Consider the following 21,401-nt stretch of genomic DNA (forward strand, 5'->3'; position numbering starts at 1 on the left):
AAAGCTTGCGGCTTTTGCTACAAATAAACCTGTTTTGGACTTTAAACTGGTGTTGTGGGATTTCTTTCTGTTTTACCCCAGTCCAACACCGGCATCTCCACATCATGAAATGACAAAAACAAATTTTAATTTCAAAATAGATTACCTGTCAATCAAGGGAGTGGATCATGTCCAGAGGTTTTTTCCCAACATCCAGAACTGTCAGTTAGTTTAAACCACAGCATATGAAGCTGATGGGACATTTTTCTTTAACATTTCTAATGCATTCCAGCATTTTTTCAATTGGGGAAGTACTGTAATGCTGTTAAAGGTGATGTTTAACTTTTCAGGACAGATGTAATGATGAATCATTCATTAAATACATCTGTATTACAACATCGCATTTAACAGTGACAGTTGAAGGTGTCAAAATATTTTACATTTACCTTTCAGAATGTTCCTGACTTCAGGCTTCCCATAGTGACCATGAACTATCCAAGGGGATGCATTTCTTTAAGGCTCAACAAAACCCAGTCCAAATAAAAATAGTGTACAGGAGGAAATGCAATTCTGTGGGTCTCATGAGAAAATAAGAACATAAGAAATAGGAGCAGGAGTAGGCCATCTTGCCCTTCGAGCCTGCCCCGCCATTCAATAAGATCATGGCTGATCTGTTGTGGCTCAGTTCCACATTCCCGCCCTCTCCCCATAACCCTTAATCCCTTCTCTTATCAAAAACCCATCAACCCGCGTCTTAAAAATATTTAGCGAGGTAGCCTCCACCACTTCAACGGGCAGAGAATTCCAGAGATTCACCACCCTTTGCGTGAAGAAGTTCCTCCTCAACTCCGTTCTAAACCGCCCCCCCTTTATCTTGAGGCTGTGCCCCCTAGTCCTATTATCCTTTCTGAGCAGGAAGAGTCTCTCCACCTCTATCCTATCCATCCCATTCATCATCTTATACATCTCAATGAGATCTCCCCTCATTCTTCTAAACTCTAACGAGTACAAGCCTAGTTTATTCAGCCTCTCCTCATAGCTCAACCCCCTCAACTCCGGTATCAGCCTGGTAAACCTCCTCTGCACTCCCTCCAAGGCCAAAATATCTTTGCGCAGGTGCGGCGCCCAAAACTGCACACAGTACTCCAGCTGCGGCCTCACCAATGCCCTATACAGCTACAGCAAGACCTCCCTACTTTTATATTCAATCCCCCTCGCGATGAAGGCCAGCATCCCATTCGCCTTCCTGACCACCTGCTGCACCTGCAAGCTGGGTTTTTGCGACTCATGCACAAGGAACCCAAGGTCCCTCTGCACCGTCGCCTGCTGCAGTTTTTCACCACGTAAGTAATAGTCCTTCCTACCATTCTTCCTACCAAAGTGGACCACCTCACACTTGCCAACATTAAATTCCATTTACCATTTCCTGGCCCATTCGCCCAGCCTATCCAGATCCTTCTGCAGACTCTCCACACCCTCCGCACAATTTGCCGTTCCCCCAATCTTGGTGTGATGCCAGATGGAAAATTGTTTTTCCAGCAAAAAAAGTGAAGTTCAGTGTTTCACGACTGATTAGCACTTCCATTGGGAGCTAAAAATCCGGCCCTTGGCCTCCATATCTAAGGAACGATATGCTTGCCTTGGAGACAGTACAGCACAGTTTCACTAGATTGGTTCCCGGATGAGAAAGTTTAGTTCGCCTGTGTGCAGTCTCTGTGTAGCAAGCATACAATGAGAGTCATGCTGCCACACAAAATGACATTGAACTGATCATTGTGGTGCTTGCGCAATATTTTCACTACCTGGACTCTGCTGTGGTCACCATGACTTGTGATGGGCTGCTCCATCTTGCACAATCTGGCCATCATGAGGACACTGCCTCTTGCCATAAGAAGCAGCTGACAAGGAGACAAGCAGCATAGCCTCTTTTCGACAGCCTGTCCATGTTCAGCACACGTGACTGTAGTACCAGTGAACGCATCTCCAATTTCTCCATTCAGCAACAGCTCAATGCCTTCCCAGTGTCACTCTTAGAGCCTTGGCTACAATGCTTTAAAAATGCTATCACAAAACAAACATTTAAAATGAACATTACAAATCGAAGCATTCAATATTCCATACGGAAGTCAACTAACTACCGTTGTGCATTCCCTTAATGTCTATCTTTGGGTGTCTTTTACCAGTCCTAATGCTCCTATACTATACTAACCTAATGGTTGCAACATGGCTGACAGAAGGCTGCAGACTTTCAGTTGGGGAGACAGCAGATGGTTTTGCTGGCTCTGGCTTTAGTAGGCTTGGCTTTTGACTGCACCACCTTGATATAGTGACAGCAACTGGCTGACTGATGGGCAACAGCAGTGGCACTGACAGAGTGGTAGTGATGGAATGATTGAGACAGGATACCAGACTCCTACTTAATGCAGCCACTGCCACTCTCCCTGGCAGCATCTCAGCAGTCCTAGCAACAACCTGTTGAAGAACAGACTGTTGCATTGTTGAGGCTATGAAACCTCCATGATCGCTGGTATCCGTAGCCATGATAGCAAACCACTTGCCGGATAAGCTGAGCTTGCATGATATCGATCTGAGTTTCTGCTGCAATGGGACCTGAAACATCAACCATCAGATATTGCAACATATTTTGCAAGTAATCTCATTTCCATATTGGAAAGGAAGGACTTCAAGTTGACAAATAAACCTGTTGGACTTTAAGCTGGTGTTGTGAGACTTCTTTCTGTTTTTACCCCAGTCCAAAGCCGGCATCTCCACATCAAAATTGATGCCAGACTCCTCATGCATCTTGATTTTGAATATAGGCTTTTTAGCAGGCCTGTCAATGTACCAAGCATTTTTTCTTTGTGTATATCCATTTGCTTTTTGAAGTGCATTGTTCTATCAAAGTGCTCATCTGATTACTTTGAAGCAGAACTGCAGCAACATCTCTTTCTGGCATCTTTGCTACTTTTCTCTCTGCCATGGCTGCAGGTACTCATACCTATTCTCTCATCACGTGTTGGCCCCCACCTCAGTGCTACCCTCCAAATTATGTGCAATTTTGGTATTTGAACTGGTGGCTGAAATTGTAAGGTTGAGAGATGATTTATCATCATCAGTCTCTTCTCCCTATTCCACTACGTGCTCCTATGCCATTGCCTCACCAGATTGCAGTTCTTGGGTATCTGAAAGGATAAGGGTTAAGTGTAGAGAGTGAAGCAGAAAAGACCATCTGCAGCTTGTAAATCAGAAGGGATTGTGGAATGAGGGGGTAGTGCTTTGTAAAAAGGAGCATTAGGAATGAGTTACTGTCATCTTCACGGCCATTCCAATAGTGACCTTAGTCTTGGCTATCCCAAGAATGGTTTCTGCCTGTTGAGATAAGGAGTTAAGTGTTGTCGTCTGTGATTGTGCATCACCCTGTCTTGCAAGGGAGAGGGAACTGTGTCGATGAGTATGGTGCAATCTGTTTGGATGATGTGCTTGTTATGGTTGAATATACAATATGTACAAGTGGATATGAGGATGATGCAAAGTTATGAATGTGAAATATGAATTATGGTTGACAGTGATTGAGAATGGGCGAGTGAAAGAATGTGATGAATTGAACAGTGTGCGAGACTAGTAATATAGTTGGTGAGCTATGACATTTGAAGATTCATTCTCTGACCATAACATACAGGTGAGGTAATTGAATTCCGGCCCTTTGGGGCATTGATCATAGAGGCTATCTGCTCCCATTGCCTTTTCAATATCTGATGGAGGGCCTCTCTCCCTCTACTCACTTCTGCATCAGGATCTCCAGTGTGGCATTGGACAACATGGAGTGCACACTCTGCTATATTGCGCTATTCTTGTGTTTTTCCCAGGTTAAACTTACTTTCAGAATGACTTCCAGCACCTGTTGCAGGCAAAAAGCACCTCATTTAACAGATACAAACTGTAATTCCTTAAGAGGAATTGCCTATTTCCAAAATTAAGCAGGGGGCTGATACAATTCCCAAATATTCTGTTTCAGTCAAGTGGTGGAGTTGTAATTGGCAGATTAGAATGCCCCTATCAATATAATCTCTATCGCCATAATCATAACCTTTTTACATTGAACAAATCTGCATCTCCAGTCCCTTTACCACATCATCAGCAGCTGCCTTCAGCCCTTGGGATCTGCTTTCTGAAATTCTGGCCTGAAACTCCTGTATCCACATCACTATCCTCTTTTAAGACAATCTCTCAAAACTCAACTCTTCAATCAAACTTTCCATCACCTCTCCTAACTTCTTCATTGGCTTGCAGTCTGTTTCATCACAGTTACCTGTGCCATGCCATGGGGCATTATTTACATTAAGGGCTTGGTATAAATGTAGGCTGTTGTTTCTGATCCACATTCCACACTCTTTTGCTGGTACATAATTTAAGTGATTTTTTTTAAAGAAAGAAATAATGCAAGCGCTGCTGGAGGGAGAGGATGCAAAAACCAGATTATCCAGAATAATAAAATGTGTGGTGTTACTCAGCATATTTAAATTCTTCTTCCACTTACTTTATTGCACTGGAAATATCATGTGGTTTTACTTCATGTTGTTAAAACTATATGTCCATTCCATTTCCCGCACTACTACTACTCATCCCTTCCCTTCCTAAACCACAATAGAATCCCCTGGCCCCCTCACCTTCCATCGCACCAGCCTCCACATTTGATCAGTTACCTCTGCCATTTTCACCAGCTCAACTTTGCCACCACGAAACATACCTTTCCCCCTTCTCTGCCCCTTCAGCATTTCAAAGGGACTCTCCTCCACAACACTGTGGTCTACTCCTCAGTTACCTCCTACAACCCTCTCTTCCCACAACACCTTTCCATGCAAGCGCAGAAGATGCAATACCTGTACTTTCCACTGTCCATGGCCCAAATAGTCCTTTCAGGTAAATCAGTGATTTACTCATGCTTCCTTCAATTTAGTGTGCTGTATTCACTGGTCACAATGTGGTTTCCTCTGCATGAGAGACACCAGATGGAGATTGGATCACCACTTTGTAGAATATCTCTGCTCAGTCACTAAGTGTGACCCTGAGATTTCAATTGTCAGTCAGTTTAATTCTCTGCTCCACTCCGGATCTCTGTCCTCAACCTCCTAAGCTATACTAATGAATCTCAACACAGGCTCACAGAGCTGTGTACTTTGATTAAGCACTCAAAAGCCATTCAGCAATTTCAGATCATAATCTGTGCCCCCATTTTTCCAGATGGCAGTTGTTGTAATTATTCCACTATTTCCCTATTTTATACCTGCTCTTGAATAATCTTTTGTCTCTTGTCCTGTCACCATCTCCTCTTGCCTCGCACCTTTCCTTTCATCATTTAATTTCTCCTGCTTCCGACCCTAAAGCTTGTTCTCCCCGTGACCCCCCCACCCGCCCCCTCTCCTCACCTCTTTCCCCATTTCTGTATTTGTGAAAAACCTGCTGCATCTCTTAATTTTTTTCCAGCTCTGATGAAAGGTCATTGACCTGAACTATTAACTCTTGTTTCTCTCTCAACAGATGCCTGACTTGCTGAGTATTTCCAGCATTTTCTGTTTTATTTTGTTGAGTAATTTTAAATTGCTTTCATTCATCTTTTAATAATTGTGGCACATTAAACATTTTCAAATACAGTGCAAAGGACATGTAGGCACACGTTTTTAGATTTATATTTTTAACTTTATAAAACTGATCAAGTTAAATTTGCGTGGTTTGTATGTATGCAACGTATTTGTTTCAAATAGTATTTTTTTGCATACTACCTATATATTAAAGCCATGGTCACAAGTCTTCTATATATAAAAATGAATTTTTCTGGTTTCTAAAGCCCTGAGTGCCAATACAAAATAGTTTGAGACAAAAGGTGATAAAGTGCATGTCCGTTGCATTGATTATACTCTTTTTGGTTTGTTTCAAATGACCAGAAATATCTTTTAGCAGGACCTCATGTTTTGAAATGATCCAAAGATGTCTTTATTGTCTGTCTGTGCATTACCAAAAAAATATAGGCTGTCAAGGATAGACTTTTAAAAAAACTCATTAAGCTGTGTGTGTGTGTGTGTGTGTGTGTGTAGCTAAATGCCACTTGTGATATATTTTTATAGAACTTCAGTATATATAAAATGCTACCTCCGTTAAATACAAGGGAAACCATCGTGAAGTTATGTCTCCCATCTTGCACCATGTAAGAATATCTGATGAGCAAAAATACAGGCATTTAATCGTCCTTTTTGAATTTAGTACACTTGTATCTCCCAAATTGGAAAATAATTTTAAATTTGATACCGAGTCTGTAGAATTTTGGATCAAAGTAAAATCCTGAATAGTTCTTCAAAATTAAAATCTGATTTCATAGCATCAACAGGCTATTACCAGATGAAAGAAATGAGCAATCACAATGTTTTGGCTGCTGAGTTAACTGCCTAAAGATTTCATAAATGCACCAAAATATATATAACAAAGTAAAGGAATAAGCCTATATTGCAGCTTTGGACTTGAATCTTTTGTAACTATTTCTACTCATGTAAGAATGTTAATCGATTATTAGAAAAAAATTTAATACATTAGAGGGTGCCATAACAGTTGGACTGTCATTTAAGAAACTTTTCTGAAATATTTCATTCCAGTAATGTTGACAGAATCTGGGAATGTGGCATCAGCTCTTATGACACCCAAGGCTGCTCATGTATAACCTGAGCCCTTATTCTTTTTCTCCTTGATAGATTTACTTTCAGAGGAATGGCAGTGGGTGATAGAATGAGGTAATTCTATCTACTTAACAGTACTGAAGATTGGATTTTATCAGTTCAAACCATGTTTTTCTCATATAACCCATGATTACTCTTGAAGAGACAGTGCTCCTTCTATTTCCTGCCTATGTGTTAATTAAGGTGAGGAAAGATGGTGCAAGCTAACGTAACCTGCTTAAACTAGTACTTATGGTGATTATATACAATTTATCAAACAATTCAAAATCAGATACCGAAGATTTAAGGGAGTAAGTTGCTCTTGGAAATTTTCGCAAGTGAGCACTGACGTCTCCCTATCATATTCCTGTCTGCTATTCTGGCAATCATTTATAATTTACTTAAGTGATGTGCATGTCCTTGTTAAAATTGTAAACAGGGTGTGTCATGAAAGTACATTAAGCATTTAGTGTTATTATGAACAGTATTTTCTACTCGACATTTGAATCTATATACTGAATGTTCTGAAATCTCAATTTAATTACAAATTTTGAATACTTGGGTGGCGCTTTAAGCAAAACCTTTTCTTTGGCCTCTATATGGGTTCAAAAATAACTACGTTAATGGAATTATGTTGACAGAGTATTGTGATGAGGCTGATTTGATTTTTTTTCATCTGAGCCCATGCACACCTATCAGAAAAATAAAACATTTAGTGTTATTTTTGTTCAGGCAAGATTTGAATCTAGATCCAAGGAAGTAATAGTTTTTCAAATAACATTCAATGCAAGATTTAAACTTTTGAGGACTTTTTTGGAGTACATAAACGGAAAGATCAGAGTAGAAATAGAATGTGAAATTGGGTGGTGAGCAAGAGAAAGTCAGGATCAGACTTGTGAACAGAATGGAGATGATTATCAAAATGATTTCTCAGTCCCATTAAGAACATAAGAACATAAGAACATAAGAAATAGGAGCAGGAGTAGGCCATCTGGCCCTTCGAGCCTGCCCCGCCATTCAATAAGATCATGGCTGATCTGTCGTGGCTCAGTTCCACTTTCCCGCCCTCTCCCCATAACCCTTAATCCCCTCTCTTATCAAAAACCCATCAACCCGCTTCTTAAAAATATTTAGCGAGGCAGCCTCCACCACTTCAACGGGCAGAGAATTCCAGAGATTCACCACCCTTTGAGTGAAGAAGTTCCTCCTCAACTCCGTTCTGAACCGCCCCCCCTTTATCTTGAGGCTGTGCCCCCTAGTCCTACTGTCTTTTTTGAGCGGGAAGAGTCTTTCCACCTCTATCCTATCCATCCCATTCATCATCTTATACGTCTCAATGAGATCTCCCATTTAGCTCTGCTACCTGTCATAATTTTTTTCCTGAAGTATATTTTTTTACATGTAGGCTATTCTTGGTAAGCGCACAGAGCTTCTCACAGAATTTAATCTGCATATAAATTCAACCTTTTCACCTCTTGAATTCTCTGCTGTCTTCTGTCCCACCAATGCACACCTATGCTAGTTTTTTAACTGTCTAAGTACAATGGCTATTTGATTGATGAAATGGAGAGCCTTTAGGAACTGTATTCCAACAACAGTCACTAAGGAAACAGCTTTTTTTAAAAAAAAGTATTCATTCACTCCATTGTTCATACTATAGTTGGCTTTGATGCATTTTGAATTACACTAAACTAATCCTTATGGTTTGCTTTAAAAAAAAGTTATTTGATAAACACTTGGAAAAATATTGCACTTTATTAAACATATCAAAATCTGGCAGACCTTTACAACAGAAGCTTAAGCAAGGGAGTTGCATTGCTTCTCTGATTTCACCTATTTTGATTCCCTCCCTCTTTCCTTTGGCTTAACTTTCAGGAGTTGCTGTTTTGTAGAATCAGCTAAACAGTTTGACTTCATATGTTCCACGTCTTCAATCAGCTAACGGTTAACAAAATATAAATTTTAGTGAGCTGGCAGTGTCATACCAGCACAACAGGAGTCAGTACCAGAAGCCTGAAAAATAAAGTTAACTTTTGATTGCCCTCTGGACTCAAGTCATGGTGTAGGGTAAACATCATTTAAAAACTGTTGACTGTCCATCTTTGGTCTGGATGTGCTTGAAAGGAGCAAAGGAATACAGTCTCTTCAATTTTAAATGTTTTTTTGTCAGTATTGTCCATTTTAACTCCACTGCCTGTTGCATACTTTCATTACCCTAACAGCATGTGCTCTTTGTGGTATATTTGTTATTTATGTTTTGTAACTCTTGATTTGTCTTTTATTTATTATTAACCAAAGAATTGATTTTAAAAAAGATACTAACGCCACCTTGCACTAAGGTTGCATGAAAGAGTTTATAAGACTAGTTGAAGTTTACCAGTTATGTGGACTGTTTATTGACAATGTAATTGTACTGCATGTTGGATTTTCTGTTGAATATCACTAACTTCATGGTAGCAGACAAAGATTTCTTTTCTTATTTGAAGTATAAAATCAAGGCATTGTTCTTGGTGTGATCCTAATCAATATAGTCTCCTTTTTTATTTTAGGTGGTAATTGTTTTAGTAGAAAGTTGAATACCACATTAGTTAAGATGGGAAAGGACAAAAAAGGTTACTCCATCAAAGCTTAGTTTAAAAGCTTGGTTTAAGAAGTCCTTCAGTATAAACCTTCACTTGTATTTGAGCAAAAATCATACTATAGTGGGATTTATCTACATTCACATTTATGGCACTTGCTTCATTTTTACTAAAATTAAATTTGCCACTGCATATTTTAGAAAGCAATAGAAGTGAATATCTTAATAATTTCTCAAATATGTATAGGTGTTAATTTTAATTGGGCAGATAATAAATGCATCTTTAACAGTGAATGGCTATTTTATGTTGTTTAAACAATGTTTAAAGATTTATGAACTTACAAGAGTTCAGATAAATGTTATTCAGCTTCCCATTGTCTGTGATGTTGAGGTAAGGATTACATACTCTGTGCAAAGCTACAGGAATCAGTCCTGGGACTCTTACCAAATCTAATCCATATCAACAACTTGGATTCAAAAACTCAAAGAAAATTTATTAAACCCAGGAAAAATATTCAAGTTTAGTAAGGTAACCAAGAAATGTAAACCAGAAAGAAGCTATATGTGGTTGGCAGTACTGCAAATTGGATAAAATCTGGGCGACTTTTATTATGAACGATTTTGAACTAGCTTGGGGTGAAATTGAAAGCAATATAAGCATTCACTAGAGTTGCAATTAATAAAAAGAACAGAAAGCTGAATTATGTTGCTGTTTCAGTAGAGTATAAGACATGAAATGTGCTGAGATATAATGGTCTGGCAAAAACCACCTTGAGTATGGTGTGTAATTTCACAAGGGTACATATTGGAGATCACAGAGAACAACTGTTCCCTGCCATCAGAAGATTAGCATGTAAGGAAGAAGTAAGATGACTTGGCTTTTATATGTTGCATCAGAATCATTGAAGACTTCGGAGGAATTGAAATATAGATATTGTGGGCTCTATTTTACCATTTTGATTCTAAGTGCTGGGTGGAGTTCAAACTGGGAGTGTTTCAGATCCAACTTTTAGACCCGTTCTAAGGGGCCCCCATACACACTCTGCCTGCAAAAAAAAAAATCAGCAATTCCGAATTTCTCTGCAGAAGCCTTTGGGCAGGGCTTAATGCGCCAAAACCCTGCAGCCCCAATCGGTGCCTCCAACTGCATATGCGCAGAAAAAAATTGATAGAATGCCATTCCCCTGCCACATCCCTCCCGGGGCGGTTAATGCCTCCCCCGACCCTCACTGACATTGCCCCAACCCCACAACGTTACTGACTCCCTTATCCCCCAAGAACACAGCCACCAAACTGATCATGGGCCTTCTCCCTACCAATCTCAGGCAGAGTTAACCACCTTCCCCCTACCCTCCGGATCTCAGGCAAAGTGGCAACGGAACCCCCCCCTCTACCCCCCACACTGATCTCAGGCAGAGTGGCAGCAAACCCCTCCCCCCACTGATCTCGGGCAGAGCAGCAGCAGACCACCCCCTTCCCACCCCACTGATCTTAGGCAGAATGGCAGCAGACCCCCTTTCACCCCCATTGATCTCGGGCAGAGTGAAGGATCCCAAATCAGACTTGTATGAAGCATGTCTGCTTCTCCCATCCATCGATCCTGGATGGGCAAACGCGGTGGTTAAAGGGGAAGTGCCGATAAAGTTGGGCATGCCAACGCATTTAAATGGCTGCACCTGTTTCGGGCACTGTGCTGATCGTGGCCATTTTCAGGCCTCAGTGAAGAGGGAACTAGTGTGGAGGTGGGCATGAATTCCATTACTTGCGTCACACCCAACTTTACCAAGTTTTTGTGCCAGAAAACAGGCATAACGCAATAGTAAAATTGGGCCCTGTGTATCCACACAGCAGAATTAAGTACAATGGGTTTAGTTTTCATTTCACCCTTGATGCCAGTGCGCTTAATCAAGCTAACATCTCTTCACATACCAAAGTTCTGGAACGTATTTTCATCTCTTAAATCCACTGCCATCTTACCATGTTTAAACCTCTTGAACCAGAATTTTGCCCTGCCACAGCACTGGAAAACCCACAAAGGGCATCCTATTGGTCTGTGACCATGGGCACACCTTCCTTGACCTTCCCACAGCCTTTGACACTTCGACTGCACCATCCTCCTTAGTGACTCTCCCCTATTCCAGCTGAGTAGACTGGGATTGTTTGCTTCTATAGATATTCTGATTATAATTGGAAAGGTATCTCCAGTAAGGATGTTTCCTCCTGTCTTTGCACCATTAAATCTGGAGTTCCCCAAGGATCTACCCTTGGCTCCAGACACAACCAAGTTACTCATTCTCAAATTGAATGTGAAATCCTATCACCAAAACTATTCACAAAGTCATGGAAAGCATGTTTGGGATATAATTAGAGAGAGGATTAAATATTGATTGAGAAAAGACTTGTGTCACCTGTTAAAGACTTGGAAGTACAACTGAATAACTTGAAGAGAAGAACATTTGGACTAAAATATACAGAGAAAAACATATATGGGGAACTTCAAGACAGAAGGTGCCATACAAATTAAAGATGAAGAAATTGAAAAAGTGACTAAATACAAATATCTGAACAAAACATTAAAGGTGGAGAATTGTTCAAAAGAAGAAGCGTTGATTGAGGCAGAATGGAGTTGCTTTGTGAGATATTATGAGAGATAAGAAAATACTGGCATTAGGGAGAAAGTTGTATGATGTGTATGCTACTGACCGTGACGTATGGGGATGGAATCATGGACAACTACAAGATATATAGAACAAAAACTGTGCATAATTCAGAGAGCAATGGGAAGACCGATGTTATATATATCCATTCGGGATAACATTAAGTACAATGAAATATGCCAGAAAACTTGACTTAAGAAAGTAATTCAGAAGATCAAATAAGTCAAATGATGAAGGGCTGAGCATGTTGCTCAAAGAAATGATATGAGGTGGATAAACAGGTTAATGGAATGGCAGCCAATAACAGAAAAGAGAAGAAGGGGAGCCTAAGAAGACGAAGAACAGTAGGAAATACCAATGCATAGATAAGGCATGAGGAGCAATACATGCCACACTGGATGAACACAGCCTAAATGATGATACTGATTGCTCATTCCAAGAGGATCATTTATTATGAGATCATTAATTAATCCTATCTCATTATACATTACCAGGTCTAAAATAGCCTGTTCCTTGCATCCACAACATATTGTTCCAAGAAACTGTCCTGAAAACACTCAGTGAACTTATCCCAAAGTCTGCTTTTACCAATTTGATTTTTTCCAATCTATATGAAGATTAAAATTGTCCACAGTTATTGCAGTACCTTTCTTCAAAACCCGTCATTTCTTTGTTAATATGCCCCCTCCATTCTAACTGATTCTACATCTTGATCTTTCAAGCCAAGATCATTTTGTGGAACTATACTGATCTCCTTCATTAACAGAGCTGTATTACCTCCTTTAATTTTCTTCCTATCCCTTTGAAAAGACATATCTGAATATTCAGTTTCCACTCTTGGTCACATTGCACCTAGTCTTTGTAATGACTTTCATATCATGTGCATTTATTTCTATTTATGCCATCAATTTATTGATCTTGTTATGAATGCTGTGTGCATTCAGATAAAGGCTTGAATTTTTTTTTTACTGTTTTTCCCTGTTCTAACCATATTTGCTGGCTTACCCTTATGTTTATATGCTGTCTCCCTTCCTGTCACACTCTAGTTAGTCTTACCCATATCACTACCCTGCATTATTCATTGCCTTTCTAATTTCCTGAATTTCCCCTTAACTGAACTTCCACCTTTCCCTCGCCTCAGCTATTTAGTTTAAAGTTCTCTATCTAGCCCCAGATTTTTGATTTCCCTGGACACTGGTCTTGGTGCAGTTCCAGTGAAGCTCCTTCCAACAGAATAGCCTCTCTTCCCCTTTCCTCCCTGAAAACTCAACTCTTTGACCAATCTTTTAATCACTTCTCGTATCTCATTCTATGGCTGGGTCTATTTTGTCTGGTTAAGCTTCCATGAAGTGTCTTGAGATGCTTTCCTACATTAAAGGAACTATATAAATGCAAACTATTATTTTGCCAGCATCTGAAGATTAAGTTAAGAAGAAGGCGGGAGAACATGGCCTTTTGAGCCTTGAACGAGGTAACTGTGAGGTGACCTAGATTTATATGATAGTAAACAAGATTAATCTCAAATACTATTGAAAAGTAAACTACAATAACAGGATAAGGGGTATAGGCATAAACTAGGAAAAGGCAAATTTAGGGCCAATGTCAGGATGTGCTTCTTCACTCAAATATTGATTAATGCACAGAATGGCATTCCGAGTTGGAACAATTTAAGAACCAGTTGATTGCTGTGATGAGAGTTGAGGGATGAACTAAGATGGGCCTTCTGATTTGCATCAATCTTGTGATGCTACTGTCATGTTCTGTTTATTTCCATGTGTAAATTCCATACAGACTTCAGTATTTAATTTCCGACAGATGCACTCTACACCTACTAATTAATAATATTTTTAAATGCTACTCTTACTCATGCAAAAAAATGTCCTGGCTTCCATTTGACATGTTTGCCTCAAAGGTAGTGCCATGTCCAAATCCTTGAAATTTGATTTTAAGTGATCAAACCAATATAACAATTTAAGATCGAAGTAAGGGATAAATGTTGCCTAAAGGGTAAGCAGTTCTAGAAATAAATTGTTAAATGCATTGAATAAACTTTGAGGTTATTTGTTAAATTATGAGTTGAAAAAGCCCCAATAGTGTGTGTCTTAGTAAGTAATGTTTTGCAGTGCCATGCTTTCTCCTTTCTTTAAATAATCATGATATTTGAAAATTAACTTTCTCATCAATTCCTTCAATTGCTGCCAAAGCTTGTAATAAATGACTTAATTTTGATAATGAGAAAGAAATATACATTGTATATAACTGGAGTATCTTAAACCTTTAAGGGTGGCTCAGTGCTTAACACTACTGCCTCAAAACTCCAGGGACCTTGATTCAATTCCAGCCTTGGGCGACTTGTCTGTGTGGAGTTTGCGTATTCTACTCCTGCCTGCATAGATTTCCTGTGGATATTTCGGTTTTTTTCCACACTACAAAGATGTGCTGGTTAGGTGGACTAGCCATGCTAAATTGCCCCTTAGTGTCCCAAGATGTGTAAATTAGATGGATTAGCCATGATAAATGTGTGGAATTACAGGAGTAGTGCAGGCAAGAGGGCCTGGGTAAGATACTCTGTCAGAGGATTAGTGCAGATTGGATGGGCCAAATGGCCTCTTCTGCACTGTAGGGATTCTATGATCTTTTTTAAATTCAGTTGTGAGATATGGGAGTCACTGGCTGGGCCAGAATTTGTTACCCATTCGTAACTACTCATGAGCTGAGTGGCTTGCAAGGCGATTTCAATCGGCATTTAAGAGTCAACTACGTTGTTGTGGCTCTGAAATCACATGTAGGCTGGACCAGATAAGGACAGTAGATTTCTTTCCCTAAAGGGCATTAGTGAACCAGATAGATTTTTACCACAATCCAACAATGGTTTCATAGGGCCAGATTTTACCATTTTCATTCTAAGTGTTGAATCTAGGCACAATTCAGATCCGACTTGGAAATCTGCTCTCGGGCGCCCCCTGTGCACCTAGCTTGAGAAAGAATCGCGAGTCTGAATCCCACTGTGGACGGGGCTTAGCGCGCCTGAAACGATCGGAGCTCTGAACCGCGCATACGCAGTGAGAAAAAAATTGAAAAACACGGCCCTGTCACATCACTCCTGGGCCACAAAAGACAGATAAAGTGGCCCGGGAGGAAAAAGTAGGAGCGATGGCCTCCACAGACATCGCCCCACCCCTACTATTCCCCTTATCCACTCATCTCCCCCATTACCCAGACCAATCGCAACCCTCTGCACCCACTTCTCCCCCACCGATCGCTTCGTGAGGCAGTGGTTCTCTTGCCCCCCACCCCCCCCAAACAACGGGCCCCCCCTCCCTCACTCTCCCAACCAGACAATGGTCTGGCCTCCCTCCACACACACACACACACACACACACACACACACACACACACACACACAGTGCCCCCCCACCACACCCACCACCAGAAAATGATCTGGTCCACCTCCTTCTCTGCGCGCCCCCCCCCCCCCCCCCCCCCCACCCCCCCCCCCCCCCCCCACTGATCTGAGTCAGAGAGCAATTGGAAGCTCTGAACTTACCTCTTCAGAAATTGGAGCACCTGAAACAGATCTTTGCTGAGCAGGTCTGTTTCGCACCAAATCTGGATGTGTGAATGCGATGGTAAAGGGGGAAATGCTGGTAAAGTTGGGCTGACAGCCTATTAATGCAAATACATTTAAATCGCCATTCTGCCTGTTTTGGCACAGATTGGATTGCAGCCATTTTTGAGCCTTGGTAAAGTGGGCAACTGCACATTAATGGCCTCACACCTGACTTCACCATGTTCGGGCGTGACACAATGGTAAAATTGAGCCATGGTTTCATCATTAGACTTTTTAATTCCAGATTTTTTTTTATTGAATTCAAATTTCACCATCTGCCAAGGGTGGATTCAAATCCTCACCCCCAAAGCATCAGATGTGTCTTCAGAATTATCATTAACCCTGCGATGAATAATACGGCTATGTCATTGCTGTATCCAATACAAATCAACACACTTTCAAGTCACCCCTCAAATTAGTAATCATGACAAAAAGTGCAGAAATCTCATTGGCTGAATTGTGCTCCCAATCTTGACAGAAGATATACTCTTGAGATTACGTGTGCCTTTAGTTTCACTGTGACAAAGTCTCAGTCTTTGTTAAGTGGTAGCATTCCTACTTTCGGGTCAAAATGGTTCTAGTTTCAAGCCCAACTCCAGAGATTTGAGCACATGATCTAGGCGAGCTACTTCAGTGAATTACTCGAGAATGTAGTGCTGTCTGAGGTGCAACTTTCAGGTGGGATGGTGTAAAATTTACCATGATATTGTTCAAGGTTGTCCTCTTGTTATTCTGGCCAACATTTAATTGTGCTGGTTCAGTAATAAAAGAGATAATTTAGTCTTTATCTCATTGTTGTTTGTGGAGCACTGGCACTGTGCAATCTGCCTTGCAATGTTTCCCTACTTTACAGCAATGACTGCGTTCAGAGTTACTTAGTTGGTTAGGAAATGGTTTGGGATATCCTGAAACATGTATTAATACAAATTAATCTTTCCTTGCCGGCCTGAAGAGGTACTGTTTTCAAGTGTGGAAATTTTCAGTATTTTTATTTATTTTTGAGAAGCAATAACTAAAATAAACATTGTAATGAAGAGCTAAACTCAGAATGGGCTAATAGATGGACTGCACTTGCAATGTGAAATATATTATTGTTAATTTTCAAAGTGCATAGTTTTCAACTTTAGGAATAGTGGCATCGTAGTTGTGTTTAAAGTTACAGGAAATCTTTAACTCCTATCTCTTAAAGTAACTTTATTTCAGATGAGATACTAAGTGAGGTCATTTTAAAGGCAGAACTAACTGTTGCTCCCTATGGAACTCATCAGAAAAAGCTGGAGCTCCCAGGTTTATGGCTTGACATCATACCATTGGTTAATTGGATGGTATCCCAATCTAGTAATAAGTTAAGTTTGAGCAGTGTTGCTGTGTAAATGTAGCAGAATGTGGACCTTGTACATCTCAGAGACATGGAAGGATTGACCATACAGATGGAATGTTAGTGAGCTGATACTACTTCACTGTAAAGGATAAAGAGAACTCCATGGAGATCTCCTCTATGTCCTTTTTCCAGTCTATCTTCATTGCGAAAGGCAGATTAAAATGCAAGTTGTTGCTGCACCGCTTATTTTTGAAATTGACTTACCTTTGTAACAGCTTTGACATGCCAAGAAAGGTCATTCTCTTTAAAATTCTTTTTTAATGAAACTAATTAACATTTTTCTCTCCTTTGTTTTAAACTTTTGTACTGAATTACAACACGTGATACTTAGACGTACTGCAGCTGCCCGTATTCAGGAGTTATTCAGAAGGAGAAAAGAAAAGAAGGAAATGGAGGAGCTAGAGACTCAAAACATAAGAAAACCTACATTTAAAATGGTATACAAAGGCCACCGTAACTCGAGAACAATGGTAAACAAATCTTGTAAAACTGTCTTTATAATAATATAAAAAGGCATTTTTGCTGTTGAAATACACAATGATAATTGACTGTCTTTGGGTTCAGATCAAAGAAGCCAACTTCTGGGGTAGTTATTATGTAATTAGTGGCTCAGACTGTGGTCACATATTCATCTGGGATCGGCAGACAGCTGAGTTACTGATGCTATTGGAAGCTGACAACCATGTGGTGAACTGTCTACAGCCTCATCCTTTTGATCCGAGTAAGTAGTCAACAAGAAGGAATATTTTTCCCTGCATTTTGGAGTGCTAATAATGAACTGTGACAACTCTGCTGAAGTACTAAGAGAGGAAATCTGAGGGGGCCATGATTATAAGGCAAATGCACTATACAGTATAGCACTACAATGACTAGACCCATTCTCCGAAGTACTACAATGACCGGACCCATTCTTCAAAGGTGTGCGGGTTAAGTTGATTGGCCATGCTAAATTGCCCCTTAGCGTCAGGTGAACTAGCTAGTAGGGTAAATTAATGGGGTTGTGGGGATAGGGATTGCGTGGGATTGTGGTCAATGCAGACTCAGTAGGCCGAATGGCCTCCTTCTGCATTGTAGGATTCTGTGATTCTCAGTTTCAATTTGGTCAGTTTCAACTGGGCAATGCCATTATCGGCACAACATTCAAATTAAGCATTTGGTATCAGTACAAAGCAGTTTCCACTTGGCACTAATAGTAAAACTGGGGGGAGGGAATTCAACCCTGGCCTGATTTTTGAAAGAGAGAGGATTTAACCCTGGCCTGATTTTGATGAGATGAGATAGGACTCCCTTCTCCAGGAAGTCTTCCTTTGACATTGGCTCAGGGCTGACTCTAGATTTAACTAAATTTGCTTTATATCTGTAGCATTGGTGATGAGGGAAGTTTTGCACTGACTCATATTTGGCCTCAGTGACCCCAGGTGAGGATGAAAAAAGAATAGCTAAAGTTTGCACCTCTGTCGCTATCCAGTGAAGTCTGAAAAACACTCCATGGACTCTAGGTGAGGACAGAGATGGGTTGTGGTGCTATTGGTTGAATTCACAGACAGCATTTACCGTCAAGGTCACTTGAGTAAGTTACTGCAGACATTTCCTCTTACAGAACTGTACTGTACTATATGTTCCTGCCTGTGGGGGAGAAAAATGGATGAAGGAAAAATTTCAACGGCTGAAACAAGTTTAAAAAGCATTCCTTTTTAAAAACAGTGCATCTTCTTATTTTATGATTTGTATCTTAAACCTTCTCTTTCTAAGTTATAATTATATGGAAATTTCAATGGCAAGAATGAAAATTGTAAGCAACATTCCCTATGAATTTAGTTGATTGGGTTTTACTTCAGATTTAAAAAGTCCCTAAGTTTAGCATCTATCTCCAAAGGGTTTAAAGACCTTAGTACAGCCATTTCTGCCTATTGTTCCTTTGAAAGGATTTTCTTCATTGCTATTAATTTTAATTCAACAGTAGTCTGAATAGTAGAAGATATAGCTGCATTGAATCTTGGAATCCGCTCCCACATATACACTGATGACATCTAACTTCATCTCTCTCCCATCTCTTCACCCCATGACAGCTGCTTAGCTGTCAAATAATTCATCTGACATCCAGTCCTGAATGGACTAAGTTTTAGCTCAGCTCAAAAATTGGGAAATACAAAACTATCGTCTTTGATCCTCACTTTTTTGCGCACTGAATCTATCTATCCATGCCTGATCACTGTACCCTGTTCAACTCTGAGCTGAATTTAAGAATTCCTATCTTCTCAATCATAATGTTATTTACAAATCTGTACTGTATTGTCCATCTCTGCTCAGTAAGCCCTTTTGCCACTGAGAAATTCCCATAAGCCATCTCCAGATTTAATTACCCCAAAACTCAGTTGGACTCCCAATTTTCACTATTCATGAACTCCAAGTTGTTGTAAACTCTGCTTATGTATATCTTTTCCATATTAAGTGGTCCTAGCTCATCAGCCCCATTCTCGTTGATTCACATTAGCCCTGATCTGTATATTCCATTAACTATAAAATCTTTACTCTCATACCGATTAATGAACTAATTCTAAAATCTCCCCAGATCAGTGTTTTTGGCCTTCCTCGACTTTCTCCAACGTGGCTGGCAAAGGCTTCTATCCCTGGGTCCTGCCCTCTGAAATTCCCTCCATTAAACCTCTCCTCTCTACTTCACTCTTTTAATTGGCCTTCTCAAATCCCGTCTTCAACCAAATTTTTGTTATTGCATTCTAATGTCTCCTTTCCTGACTTGCTTTCTGAACTCATTTTGCCAACCTGTGAAGAATTTTGGGACTTTTTTTGCATTAAAGATACCATATTACAAGTTGTTGTTCTTCCCCTTTCTCCCTCTCCATAACACCTTCCTCTTACCTTCCTCCTTCTCTTCACATCTGCTCACCTTTTTCCTCACCCTCTTCTTTACTGTTTTATGTCAGCTGTGACACAGTTGGTTGTACGCTGCATCATAAGGTTCTGGGTTCATCCCACCCCAAAAAGATGAGCATGTAACCTAAGCTGGCACTTCAATGCAGTACACTGTTGGAAGATGCCTCAGATGAGGCATCAAGCTGAAGTCCCTATATGCCAACTTGTGTGGAAGTAAAAGATCCTACAGCATTATTTCAGAAAACAATGGGGCAGTTACCCCAGTGTCCTGGCAAGTATCTATCCCTTAACTAAGATAGATTGTCTGGTCAGGGTCACATCACTGTTTGTCGATCATTGCTCTGTGCAAATTGGTAGCTGCATTTCCTACATTGCAACAGTGACTACACTTAAAAAGTACTTCATTGACTATAAAGTGCTTTGGGATTATAAGGTTGTGAAATGTGCTATATAAATGCAAGTTCTTTCATTTTCTCCTTGGCCTTCTCTTTACCTATCTTCCTCCTCATCATCATCCTTTTGGCTTTTCAAGGAGTTTCTAAAATCCTTTTGGAAAAATAGAACAATATCAATGTTTCTTTCAAGTAAAGACAGTGGAGCAGGTGACAACACTTTGAAAAGGAAGGTGTGATGTATGCCAAATATTACATCTATAATGCTCAAATCTTATCTATTTTGGATACAGATAGTCATGAAGTCTGAATTTCTTATCAGAAATCACCTTTTTTTCAAAGATCAGGATGAGCAACATGTTTTGGTCACCAAACAAATTCTCAAGTACAATAGGATTTTAAGACATGGTGTAATGCACCAGACCTAAGTCAACAGCTGTGGAATGATGCCAGTTGCACTAGATATGCATCCTTTATCAGGCATTCAGTGGTACATTGGCCCAGATACCATTATTTGCATTAATGATGGGTGGGAGGAGGGAAAAATATGTACTGTGGAACTGCCTCATAATAATCAAGTTATAAAGAAAGGTATCAGTACCCTTTCTGGTGCTTTTCAGTTGTTCCCTGTTGCCAAGTTTAAATACAAATTATAGAGTAGTTGGTGAATAAAAATTTGTGTAGACTATGAAGTTATCTCAATCATGACGTTCTGCTCCACTGATGTGTGAATAGGGGATGGTTAATGTTTATGATATCTTTGGAGTGCCACATGAGAAAAGTTCTGTTCAAAGTGTCAGCCCAGTCTAATTGGCTGAAGTATTAAATATGTATTATGGTATAACAGTTGCAGCAAGACAAAACAGATATAGCCCTCTTGAAACATTTAGTAGCAACTGATTGGGGGACTGTAGTTCCTCTAGCTCTGCACTAATAGAACCATAATGGAGGTAATCAAAGGCAATATACTGGCGGGTAGCAGATGCATACCCAGCCTACCTGTCATCCTGATCACTGATGCTTCCCTCTCTGGATAGGATTTCCACCTGGGTACAGGGAACCTGAACATCATTTCAGTCCACCTGGCACAACAGCAGGTTGGAACTTGGAGCAGTCTCGTTGAAACACAGAACTTCCATCTACAACGTGCAGGTAAGTCTTCCTGTGGATAGACTACACCGCAGTGATCTGGTGCCTCGGCAAAT

General features: G+C 40.2%; 1 protein-coding gene across 6 annotated transcripts in view; it reads left to right on the forward strand.

The window, feature by feature from the left end:
* The window catches only part of dcaf6 (ddb1 and cul4 associated factor 6), a 136,202-nt gene that overhangs the window by 98,243 nt on the left and 16,558 nt on the right, over window positions 1-21,401 (forward strand). For 4 of the 6 annotated variants that reach the window (XM_080203808.1, XM_080203810.1, XM_080203812.1 and 1 more), the window contains 3 exons: window positions 6,720-6,758; window positions 17,241-17,379; window positions 17,474-17,630. In XM_080203808.1, the coding sequence (XP_080059934.1) occupies window positions 6,720-6,758; window positions 17,241-17,379; window positions 17,474-17,630 (335 nt within the window). The remainder of the gene's footprint in view (window positions 1-6,719; window positions 6,759-17,240; window positions 17,380-17,473; window positions 17,631-21,401) is intronic. The other 2 variants (XM_080203809.1, XM_080203814.1) reach the window with 1 other exon arrangement.

Source organism: Carcharhinus amblyrhynchos, chromosome 15 (genome assembly GCF_965287045.1).
Source record: "Carcharhinus amblyrhynchos chromosome 15, sCarAmb.v2.hapA, whole genome shotgun sequence".
Lineage (NCBI taxonomy): Eukaryota > Metazoa > Chordata > Chondrichthyes > Carcharhiniformes > Carcharhinidae > Carcharhinus > Carcharhinus amblyrhynchos.